At 42.8% G+C, this 12,450-nt stretch overlaps 2 protein-coding genes across 2 annotated transcripts; one reads left to right on the forward strand and one right to left on the reverse strand.

The window, feature by feature from the left end:
* The first annotated feature begins 328 nt into the window (after positions 1 to 328).
* map1lc3a (microtubule-associated protein 1 light chain 3 alpha) lies at positions 329 to 7,021 on the forward strand. The gene is made up of 4 exons (XM_063910319.1): positions 329 to 543; positions 4,022 to 4,077; positions 4,611 to 4,717; positions 4,847 to 7,021. Exons 1-4 carry the CDS (start codon positions 504 to 506, stop codon positions 5,007 to 5,009), a joined length of 366 nt encoding a protein of 121 aa, XP_063766389.1. The 5' UTR covers positions 329 to 503; the 3' UTR covers positions 5,010 to 7,021.
* A 1,194-nt stretch (positions 7,022 to 8,215) lies between these two features.
* eif6 (eukaryotic translation initiation factor 6) lies at positions 8,216 to 12,450 on the reverse strand. Its single transcript, XM_063910318.1, is given in 8 exon segments — positions 8,216 to 8,801; positions 9,822 to 10,006; positions 10,079 to 10,255; positions 10,567 to 10,629; positions 10,631 to 10,743; positions 10,887 to 10,972; positions 11,169 to 11,305; positions 12,316 to 12,450. Coding segments are annotated over 7 exon segments (741 nt in total). The 5' UTR covers positions 11,276 to 11,305; positions 12,316 to 12,450; the 3' UTR covers positions 8,216 to 8,791.

Consider the following 12,450-nt stretch of genomic DNA (forward strand, 5'->3'; position numbering starts at 1 on the left):
TTTTTTATCTATTTTTAGATTTGACACGAAAAAATTGGTTTTAGTGACAGTAACTACATTTTTTAAATTGAAATACAAAATAAAAGATAAATAAATAACACTGAGATTCAAATAGTGTATCAACACACGTTGTTAAAATGTTTAAACTATATAAATAATCCAAGTAGATTAAAAATATCTTATAAAATATGAAATCAAATACAATCAACATATTAGAAGTTGCAGTGATACAATCCAATTAAGGAAGACAGACATGTGTAAGTTAAGCGCAGCCTTATTAAGACTGGCCCTTTAATGCTGTACGTCCCCTTTAAATCCAGGGGGTGACGTCACCGCCTCGGTTTACTCGCTTTGTTTGTCTGGATCTGTTTTCAGACTGAGCGACGAGCAGAGAGCATCAGACCGAGAGAAAAACACGTCCTCTTTCTCCTTTCTCCTGCTCTCATCGTATCATATTTCTATATATTTCTATCTTTTATAACTCTGCGATCACAACGAGAGAGATGCCGTCCGACAGACCCTTCAAACAGAGGAGGACATTCGGTAAGAAAAGCACACCAAGGCGCTGATAGCCTGTTAGCTGGCCTGCTAGCTAGCTACCGAGCTAATCTGTTGACAAAGTAAAACGTATCTGTTGACAAGTGAAGGTTTATGTTGTTGTCTTCTTTGTTCTGTTTGATAAATAACCATAGATAGATGGATACTTTATTTTACCTAAGTTGGGTAACTGTTTTGCCACAGTGGCATTTTGACAGCCGACCTTCGAGGTTTCACAGCTTCTTAAAATCTAATGTGTAAATATTCTCAAGGAGTTTCTCAACATGATCTAATATACAGAATACATAAGAATACTCTAATATACCAATCTGCTTAACATACAAACACGGCTCTTATTGTATTAGCCTTTATAAGCCTCTGGGTGTCAGCTAATATTTTTGAAAGCTTCTTTAATGCTTACCAAGAGTGAAAAATAACATCATAACGAACTGTTTAAAATACATACAGATAGAGAGGAGACCAGCAACATGTAAACAGGTAGGTTAATCATTAAGGTTTGAAATACTATACAGATGATGTATTATGTCACATAGAAATGAATATTGTCATTTCATATTAGCTTCTATGTTGTGTTATGTTAGCTGTTTAAAACACACCGCTGTTTGTCTCGTCCTGATAACTGTTATATTTCAATGATGTTTAACTCCAAATCAGGAGGGAATAATCGCAATGTGTCTTAACTGAATGACGATAGCAGCCAGTATGTGTCCCTCGTTAGCCGGCCTGCTACATGTTGGTAGCCTGTGTTGCTGCAGCTGCTTCAAACTCAGGTTTATGACACCATCTCAGAAGCTTGTGGATGTCAAGTTAACTGTTAAATAAGAACATATACATATTTATCAATTACATAATTAGATTCTTTCTTCAATGCAGCCATATTACACATCAATGACATGTTTATACACCCAAACTACACATTAATACACACATTTTACACAATAATACACACATTTTACACAATAATACACACATTTTACACAATAATACACACATTTTACACATTAATACACACATTTTACACATTAATACACACATTTTACACATTAATACACACATATTACACAATAATACACACATTTTACACAATAATACATTTTACACAATAATACACACATTTTACACAATAATACACACATTTTACACAATAATACACACATTTTACACAATAATACATTTTACACAATAATACACACATTTTACACAATAATACACACATTTTACACAATAATACACAATAATACACACATTTTACACAATAATACACAATAATACACACATTTTACACAATAATACACACATATTACACAATAATACACACATTTTACACATTAATACACACATTTTACACAATAATACACAATAATACACACATTTTACACAATAATACACACATTTTACACAATAATACACACATTTTACACAATAATACACACATTTTACACAATAATACACACATATTACTCATTAATACACACATATTACACATTGATGCACCTATATACTATTGTTTTCCCCTTTATTACACTTTATCCCCCAGGATACAGAAACCATTTAAGGGTCAAGAGAACACTTCTTTTTGACAGCTCTTTTAAAGTGCTAATCAAGAGTGATGCAAAAGATTAAATCTAACTCAGTGACAACAGACAGCCGGTATCTCCTCTGGCTTCTGGTGCTAAAAGCCCGTCTGGGTGCCATTAGCTCGGCGATCCTGTTAGCGTGGAAGGCTATCACCAGCTACTACTGGGTAAGCTAGCTAGGCTAAGCTAGCAGTAAACACAACGTGCTTGAGCTAAAGGAAAACAACTTGTGCTGACACGTTATCCCTGTGCACGTGTTCACTGATTCATGGTGTAATGTGACACCAAACCAGGCCCCTACATTTGGAGAGGAGGAGCCTGCATTGCATAATCCTGGTAAACAGAGAAATCAAGGACTAGCATCTGAGGCTAAACCAGAGGCTGGGGGGGGGGGGGGGGGGAGTACTCAGGTCTGGTACTTGAGTAAAGTAGAAGTACTCAGGTCTGGTACTTGAGTAAAGTAGAAGTACTCAGGTCTTGTACTTGAGTAAAGTAGAAGTACTCAGGTCTTGTACTTGAGTAAAGTAGAAGTACTCAGATCTTGTACTTGAGTAAAGTAGAAGTACTCAGATCCTGTACTTGAGTAAAGTAGAAGTACTCAGGTCTTGTACTTGAGTAAAAGTAGAAGTACTCAGATGTTGTACTTGAGTAAAGTAGAAGTACTCAGATGTTGTTCTTGAGTAAAGTAGAAGTACTCAGATCTTGCACTTGAGTAAAGTAGAAGTACTCAGATCTTGTACTTGAGTAAAGTAGAAGTACTCAGGTCTTGTACTTGAGTAAAGTAGAAGTACTCAGGTCTTGTACTTGAGTAAAGTAGAAGTACTCAGGTCTTGTTCTTGAGTAAAGTAGAAGTACTCAGGTCTTGTACTTGAGTAAAGTAGAAGTACTCAGATCTTGTACTTGAGTAAAGTAGAAGTACTCAGGTCTTGTACTTGTGTAAAGTAGAAGTACTCAGGTCTTATACTTGAGTAAAGTAGAAGTACTCAGGTCTTGTACTTGAGTAAAGTAGAAGTACTCAGATCTTGTACTTGAGTAAAGTAGAAGTACTCAGGTCTTGTACTTGAGTAAAGTAGAAGTACTCAGGTCTTGTACTTGAGTAAAGTAGAAGTACTCAGGTCTTGTACTTGAGTAAAGTAGAAGTACTCAGGTCTTGTACTTGAGTAAAGTAGAAGTACTCAGGTCTTGTACTTGAGTAAAGTAGAAGTACCAGAGTGTAGGAATACTCTGTCACAGTGAAAGTATTCTAAATGTTCCTCCAGTGAAAGTAGAAAGTACTCTCCTCTAAATGTACTTAAAGTAGCGACAGTAAAAGTAGTCATTGTCTGATTGGTCCATTTCAGAATAATATCTCTGATATGTTTTATAATGATTGATCATCAAAGTGTTCTCAGAGCTGGTAAAGGTGCAGCAGGACCCTTGAGGCCCTGTGAGAGTCAAAGTGTAAACCTTCTTTTTGATATCAGGGACCAGAGGGTCCTGAGGGTAATGTGATATTGAATGAGTGGGATATTGACTTGGGATGTAAAGCCAGGAAGGGAACTGGATATCCAATACAAGACAGTCATATTGGATTGCCTCCTTTGTGAGCTTTAAATTAGATCCTGTCTGAACCCGCAGTATCTCCTGAAAGATAGACCTTTATTCTTGATAAAAGCAGTGACCCTGTCCCTAGTCAAACATCCGCAGACATCAAAACAAAGAACCCATTCACAGTCGCTCCTCTGAGCTTCAGAGCCAGCCAGTGCTGCTGCTCTGTTTCCTCGAATAGAGATCCTCCTCACATCACAGAGAGCAGCGAGGAGGTGAAAATGCCGCCTAAAGAAAGAGGGAGAGGCTGCAGGAATCAGAATATGCAACTTACTGAGTCTGTGTTTTGTTCTCCACAGCTGACCGGTGCAAAGAGGTCCAGCAGATCCGGGACCAGCACCCCAACAAGATCCCCGTAAGCGCCTCTCATTTCAACCTCATACACTCCAACGCTCCACCGATGCGGAGCGAGGTTTCTGTGCACACACGTGCCCGTACGCTCCTTTTTGAACGTGACGTAGCTGTGGAGACGGAAGCTCAGGACGCAGAACACCACGTGTGTCGAAGCAGTGAATGTTGATCGTGGTTGATGAGCGTTATATGTCGTCCTATCTGGCTTTCATATCAGCAAGCATCGTTACGTTGCTTTCAGAGTTCATTTGCAGTGATGACAAAAAAGCCAATAAAACAACGGAAACACAACTCCAAATCAAGCAAGGAGCCTTCCTCGAGGAAAGCCTTTATTTATCGCTACAACCCCCCCTCCCCCCTCCCCCCTCCCCCGTCTACCAACAGCAGTGTAATGTCACTAAGTACATTTACTATACACTTTACTGTGTGTGTGTGTGTGTGTGTGTGTGTGTGTGTGTGTGTGTGTGTGTGTGTGTGTGTGTGTGTGTGTGTGTGTGTGTGTGTGTGTGTGTGTGTGTGTGTGTGTGTGTGCTGAAGGTGATCATTGAGAGGTATAAGGGGGAGAAGCAGCTTCCTGTTCTGGACAAGACCAAGTTCCTGGTGCCAGACCATGTCAACATGAGCGAGCTGGTCAAGATCATCAGGTACACCACACACACACACACACACACACGACACACACGGACACATCCCATTGGTCCATGGAGATGCTGCCTTCAGGGTCTACAGAAATGCATCATCTTGAAACCAAACCTCTACCCCCCCCACCAAAGGCGCCGGCTGCAGCTGAACCCGACCCAGGCCTTCTTCCTACTGGTGAACCAGCACAGCATGGTGTCAGTCTCCACGGCCATCTCTGAGATCTACGAGCAGGAGCGGGACGAGGACGGCTTCCTCTACATGGTCTACGCCTCGCAGGAGACCTTCGGCTGCTAGGGAGGGGGCCAGGGGAGGGGAGAGCGGGACATCTTCAGGTGCTGGGGGGAGGGCGGGGAGGAGGCATATAAAAGGTCAAGAAAAAATCTGACGGTGTAGCACCCCCCCGGTCAGCGTGCATGTGACCCCCCCTTCCCCTCTCTCTGTAGTGAACACCACCCCCCCCCCCCATATCGGTCAGTACTACACTAGCTGAGGACATCCTGTGTGTTTCTAGTTTCCTTCCCTCAGTCCTGCACAGACTCTTATTTTGAAAAAGGCGGGACAAACCGGCCAATCACGTTTGGGCAATTTTTGAAATTGATTTTCAACCTCAAAACTAAACAGGAAGTGTTTCAGAAACGCTAAGCCAGTCAGGAAGTGGTTTTGACATCCTTCTTTACCCCGAGTCATCGCTCTACGACCTCCTCTTAGCAACAGGCTAGCAGATCGACGGGGGGACTCTACTTTAACCTTTTTTTAACTCGTTTTCGTTTTTTAATCTTTAGTTTGAGACATTAGGCGTAGTTTCTCTTTGTGTCATTTGTTTTTAATCGTACATTTTTCCGTCGGCCTGAGGCTCCGCTCGCCACCTCGCCAATGGCTACCGAGTAGCTAACGGTCAGGCTAACGACGACTGTAATCCTGGGACATTTAATTACTCTAATAATTCATTCTACATGTGCAATATTTAACCCCGCCACGCCCTCGCAGGGTAACGCAACACTACCACTTCCTGTAGAGCTTAATGTCACAGGAGGGAAGTTAGCATTAGCATTAGCATCACTAAACAGACGCTGCTACAACCAGACAACAGACTGAAGCACAACACACCCGTTGGCATCACGTTGGTGCGCCTGTTTTCCCGCACAAGGACGCCCCTCATGACGCTTCATTTAATGTCCAATCAGGGGACGCGGATTCAAAAGCCGGTTCAGTAGATTTTAGGTCGCCGAAAATAACACAAGGGGTTTTAAAAAAGGAAACATTTTGAAGAGTGGTGCAGGAATGAGTCCTGCAAAAAAAAAACGGGAATGACTCAGCATTTTATCACTTCCTGTTTGGAAGTCAATGGTTGTCTGAATGTGTTTTTCGTTGTTCGACTGAAATACGGTCTGTGGTTGACACAAGCTTTTTGTTCTACGACATAAATCACATCAATAAAAACCCCAATTTAAAAACGCGGTTGCTCACAAGCGTCTAAACATGAACAACATTAGCCGCTGTTAGCTTAGCGTGAAGTCATGTGACCCTGATGTTCCTCTATAGCTTAACGTTGGCTTATCATTGTTCAATAACCCAGTGGAGGAATCCCATTGGCTGTGAACAGAGGACCAGGGAGATGCTGCCTTCAGGGTCGGGTTAAAAAAAATAGGTCATTCCTGCACCACTCGATTAGCTCGGTTAGCGTTAGCAGCACAGGAGAGTGAAGGGTCAGGAGCGTGAGGACAGGAAGTGTGTTATTTATTCTCACAAGTTGTATATCGAGCAGAGGAAATAAGACCTCCCCCCCTTCACACGCGTGTCACGGTAGCATTAGCATAACAAAATGTATTTAACGTTGGTCATGAATGAGCTTCTTTTGCACATAAATTAATACCAATATAAGAGAGTTGGCATAGGGTTTTTTTAGGAAATGACTGTATATCTATATATCGATTATTATCACCTCTCTGTCCGTGTGTTCGTCCGTCTGCCTTTCTTTAAATTACTTTATAGAACAGGAGGTTGTGCTGCACTACAGGCCCTGCATGTTTTAACCTTGTTTTTTTTTAGATCAATGTACATTGGTTTTACGCAGTGTTGTTTAATTTAGACATTTCTAGGTGTTTCCCGAACCAAAAACTGAAAATGAGTGAAAGTTTTGAAGGAAAACAAACAAACTGTGTGCGTAGAAACGATCATATAATCGAGCTGCGTGTTTGTCTTTAGGCTTTCTGACATGTCACTGTTCGGAGGGGTGTACATAGACGCATTGCTGCAACCTTATTCAAAGCATTTGCCAATAAATAAAAAAAGTTGCCTTTAAAAAATGTCTTTTCATTCATTTTTTCAATTAATCTATGTTAATGCACATTGTCTGCTTCATTAAATACAGTAGAACATATAGAAGAAATACCCCATGTTCCCCAGTAGAGGACACTACAGACCAGCAGGATGATTGACGTCACAAAGAAGTACTCAAAGCCTCTAGTATATTATTATGGGTCATAAAAGCCAGAACATACGAGCAACATGTGACCCTATATATTAAAAACATTCTGGGATTTTCTGGTGTCCTGCATGTCATAATCACTGGAAGTAGATTAGAGATTTAAAATACGATGAAAGACAGTCAGGGCTGCCAGATGTGAAAAACACACCTACACATGTTCCATTATTTTGACTGATTTTGCAACTACAATAAATAGGAATTGTAAAAAGTATTCAAATAGAGGATCTGTACCTCAAACGGGTTTAACTCAGGACGATACGTGTTGGAAAGGTGACGAAGGGGTGAGCACACGTCTTCACGCTCTTAGGCAGGGGGGTCCACACCTTTTTCTCCGAGGGTCACATACAGAAAAACATACGAAGGGATGGGCCCTCTCCAGAGTTGAGCTATATTGCCTCATAAGTTCAGCTCTGTCCTTAAAGCAGGAGCTTCAGCTTGATAAAATGAGGGGACATATGAAGGGTATATTTCAAGATGGTGTAAATAAGTCTTTTAGATTTGTTAGAAATGTTTTCAACTTCAATTGTCAGGATTGATTGGAAAAAAGGCTTAACGCATCAAGAAGAAGCACAGGTTCAGGTGTGGGCCAGATTCCGTTATACTTTTAAAATTAGCGGAGGGCCAATCAGAAAGTTGGGACACCCCTGCTCTATGGTACACCACAGCTCTGTTTGCTAGGGGACACATCTCCTGCGCCACCAGGCCTTACTGAAGCAGAACGGGGACTGACTGGCAGGTTTTATTGTAGCTGAAGACTGATCCTGCACAACTGGAAGAGCCCAGAGTTTACAGAGTGGTTTAAATAACATCCCGGACTGTGGCACATCTTCCTCCCCCGTATTAAAGGGGCACGGTCGATGGGAGGGGACTTTTTTTTTAACTGTACATGTTGTAGATGTGCATCTCAATTTAAGTGTGCAGCCCTTAAACTTTACAGCTGACGAATGAATGCAGCCATAAACCTCCAGTATTTTAATTAAAGTATTGACTTTCCACAAGAACCACACACAGATAAAAAGAGGGTTTATTTTTATTTTACAAGACAGACGAGACGTACTGTTAGCTAAAAATAAACTTCAGGACTTGGATTTGTCCCTGAAGGAGGAATCGGTCTCTTTTCATACAGAAAACACACACACACATCTTGCTGTACATGTGTGTGTCATACTGCATGCTCATAACAGTTTGCTTGATAACTACATCATATTTCAGACTCTTAAAGATACTACGGTCTCATCTCATTGCTTCTTTTTAGACTTCTTTATGAAACAGGCACAGAAATAACTGACTTCTAATATGTTTGAGCACCAGTCTGTCCGTCCAAACTGGGAGGAAACTACACAAAGCATTCCCACTTGTTTGGATTCCCATCAATCCCCCCAAAAGATTAAATGTCTGACCCCTCAAATTGCACGTGAACGAGACATCAGACATACACAACCCCCGCAATCAGGATCTCCTCCAGAGAGGAGGTGTGAAGGGCCAGAGGAAGGGTTTTAGAAACATTGGATCAGAGGATGTGTGTAATATGTCTGCAGGAGAGGAGAAATGAGGTCCAGCAGCTTGTCGGTGTTCTCGTTTGAGCTGCTCACGCCATGCTGAGGGGAACAGAGCGGAGGAGAGGTTAAAACCACAGAGAGGGACAAATAAAGCACCTTAAAAGGAAACTACACCAAAAAATGATCTAGGTCTGCTCTGATTGGCTAGCTGGCCGGCTCCGTTGTGATTGGTCAACCAGTTTAGAAATGTCCCGCCCCCTTAGCCTATCAGGTACAATCTGTTGTGGTTGTTTTTTTAAATAACATCTTATCTTTAATTTGAATAATTCTTACAAAGCTATTACATGAACAGGGGTGTGTGTGTGTGTGTGTGTGTGTGTGTGTGTGTGTGTGCCTCACACATGGTAATATTAACCGGTGTGTGAGGAGGAGTGTGTGATGTTCCAGTGTAAATGAGTCAGTGCGTCACATCTTCATTCTGGAGGCCAAACTAAAAATGACTCCTTTATTTACGTAAAAGAGAAGCTGCTCTGGGTTGAAGGCGTGCACTGACACTTCAAGTCTTGGTTTGATCCATGTGTGAAGAGAAAGGAGAGTTAAGATATGCATATTTACCTTCTGTTATCTAAGCCTATTTTTTATGCATAAATTATTTTACATTTTCTATGTTTAGGAGGCCGACACTTCAGATTTTATTCCCAAAGTGACTCTCTGAATATCGTGCAAGAGACAATAAAGCCTTTGAATTTGCACTTTTATTATGACTGCCACTTTAGGACGCAATATCCCCCTTTTCTCTGTATGAACGTATCCGTTTCCTTTCAATTCCACATTAAAGATGTCTAATGTCTGCCCTGAAACTAATCCACCAGCTCTAAGGAATGACTTGTTTGAAGTGAATATACATCTTCACTTCCAAAGACAAACATCCATTATTTGTTTATGAAGTATCTGAATCTTGAACTGAAGACAAGTCCTTGAATAAAAGCCGCCCCAGGTTCCTGCTGCTGTTTGTGTTCGGGGGTTTTACTACGTTGTGTTTTTTTTTAATCCTGAATGTTTTGGAGCTGCGTCCCCCGGTACCCGCTGCAGAGAGGAAGAGGAATTAAGCGTCCTCACCTGTCGATGAGCGAGTCCCTCATGCTGGTGGCGATGGCGGAGGGCTGTGCCGAGTCGCTGAGTCTGAAGACGCTCTCGATGACGGACAACTCGGTGCTCGTGGTGTCCAGTCCGCAGAACGCACACCAGTCGTTGACCACCATCCCGCCCGCGATCACCTCGCTGCCCCGGTTCACGGTGCCCGCCTGCACAGGGAGGAGCGTTAGACTCGCATGAACACTCTCTTACTCCACCTGTGTGGCGTGACGTCCACTCACCACCAGCGGGACCTGCAGCAGTGAGGACAGCTCGTCCTGGTCCTCGATGGACGTCTTGGGGTGGACCAGGCCTCCCTGGTTACTGAAGGCACAGTACGATCCGACCAGAACCTGCTCCGCCACCGTCTGACGGAAGACCTCCACCTTCAGCGTGTCCGCCAGGATCTCCTCCGTCTCCTGGACACACAGAGGACAAACAGAACCATAAGACAGTCTTTAAAGGTTCTCAGTAACGTGTCCACAGCTGGAGAGGGCTTGTGTATTACACAGGAACATTTTCAAGACAGGAGTTACCCAAAAACAATCTGACCCTGACAACTAGTTCCAGTAGGAGTACCCGACTGTGTGTTCTGCCTCTGACGTAGTAAAGTTATTATCCATCGTACTCTGTCGGCCTCCAGCGACTTCCTCTGAACCCGTTTTGATTGCTGCGGAATAAGTTATAACACGTTGAGAAGGAGATCCGGTCTCTCGGCACAGTGACTCACCCGGTCCAGGTCCGGATGAACCAGCGCCACGTAGTCGTTGCAGGCGATGACGTTTCCCAGCGCCTGACAGCCGCTCCTCGACCCGCTGCACCCGCACGGCATCCGGCAGACTGTTCCTGATGTGCTGCAGCTCCTGGTCTGTCGTACTGCTGGGCACCAGGAGGCCGTGACGGTTCCCTGACCACCACAGACAGAAAACCGTCAGGAACACAGAGGGGCTGAAGGACCACAACCCCGAAGAGACCGATTCATCCACACGGGCCCTCTCTAACACTGTAGAGTGTTCCGTGTGTGTGTGTGTGTGTGTGTTTGTTACTCACCCACACACATCCTCCCGATGATGCGACAGCCTGCGATGGAAGCGTGAAACACTGGGATGGTTTCCGACAGTTCCCCCTCGAACACACTGCATCACAGACAATGACAGAGTGATTTCAGATCGGATTTTCATTTTTAAAGCAACAAATAAACACGACAAACTGTAGCCATATCGATTATACGCAAATCATTGGAAAATACTTTAAAATTAGCGGATATTTAGTACTTTAGTAAAAGTACGAGCTGGCACACCCTAACATGTCAGGTGTATTGGAGCGTCCTACCTGTAGAAGTTCTCCGAGCCGCCGACGGCCACCAGACAGTACGTGTTGGTGAGTTTAGCGAAGCAGCCGATCTCGTTGTTCTTCTCAAAAGACGCTCTCACAGCCATGGTGACGCACAGAAGGGTTCGCTTTATGTCCTGAAACACCAGAGTTAAGAACACCTGGCGTTAAACACAACTGTATTGCACGCCACCTTTTTTTGTTTTGTTTCAGCAACACAGGTATGCGTTTGGCGTGTGGGAAATTATTGAGGAAGCCAATCATCTCTGTCTGATTTCAGGAGACACACACCTGCTAAACCGACCCCTGTAGATTTTATTTTATTTTAAATGTAAACTACACATTCTGATACTCTGAGAAACAAAATAAAGCAAGGGTTCAACATTTACTTCAACCAAAACAACATTTCTGCATGTTTCTGGGTCCTTGCAGAGTCAGCAGAGTAGGGAGGAATTATTTTGAGTTGACTTGTGTTCAGATCTCACCCTGCTGCTGAGAGAGGGAGCAATGGCTGGTTTTACATTTTCCATTTAAAGTTTACTGATATCTTGGGTCCCCAGAAACACAGCCAAACGGTTCTCTCACATGTTGTCACGTGGAAAATAAACTGCGTTTCTTTATTACATATCTTCGTGCACGCGGTTTTTCAGAACATTTATACTAAGTTATTCTTTTTAAAAGTGGTGGGGACAAAATTGGCATTTCAAAAAGTGATTGGGACATGTTCCCAGCGTACAATTCTCCTTTGTGTTGCTGTCATCACACCTGAATTTCCATCTTACCTTAAAAGACAGTTTGTGCCAAAGCTAGCCGGCTAAAGCTAGCCTCGTTTAAGTAGTTTTAGTTTTAAACAGTCAGAAAGGAACAGGTGTGAGGTTAGCTCATAGTCATGTCAACAAACAGATTCTACGTGCTACAGAAAGGTATTTATCTTTTCAATAACTACTGAAATTAAGTGATAAAAGTAGTGACAGATTAGCACAAAGCTAGCCGGCTAATGCTAGCCACGTTTATGTAGTTTGTTTTTTAACAGTCGGAGAGGAACACGTGAGAGGTTAGCTCATAGTTCCGTGAACTAACAGCTTCAGATCACTACACAGAGGGGTTTGTTTGACCATATCTGCTGGAATAAAGAGATAAATGTTACCTGAGTTCGGCTCTCTCAACATGCGTGGTGCTTCCCTTCAGAAAACACACGTGTTTCAATTCCGTTTCCGGGTCAACGTGATGACGTATGACGTGACATGCGTTATATCAACAAAAACAATACAACCTCAGGATA

This window comes from Eleginops maclovinus, chromosome 20 (genome assembly GCF_036324505.1).
Source record: "Eleginops maclovinus isolate JMC-PN-2008 ecotype Puerto Natales chromosome 20, JC_Emac_rtc_rv5, whole genome shotgun sequence".
Taxonomy (NCBI): domain Eukaryota; kingdom Metazoa; phylum Chordata; class Actinopteri; order Perciformes; family Eleginopidae; genus Eleginops; species Eleginops maclovinus.

Coding starts and splice junctions, on each gene's coding strand:
- map1lc3a (XM_063910319.1), top strand. CDS start 504: ATGCCGTCCGACAGACCCTTCAAACAGAGGAGGACATTCG. Junction 544..4,021: donor CAAACAGAGGAGGACATTCG/GTAAGAAAAGCA, acceptor TGTTCTCCACAG/CTGACCGGTGCAAAGAGGTC. Junction 4,718..4,846: donor GAGCTGGTCAAGATCATCAG/GTACACCACACA, acceptor CCCCCACCAAAG/GCGCCGGCTGCAGCTGAACC.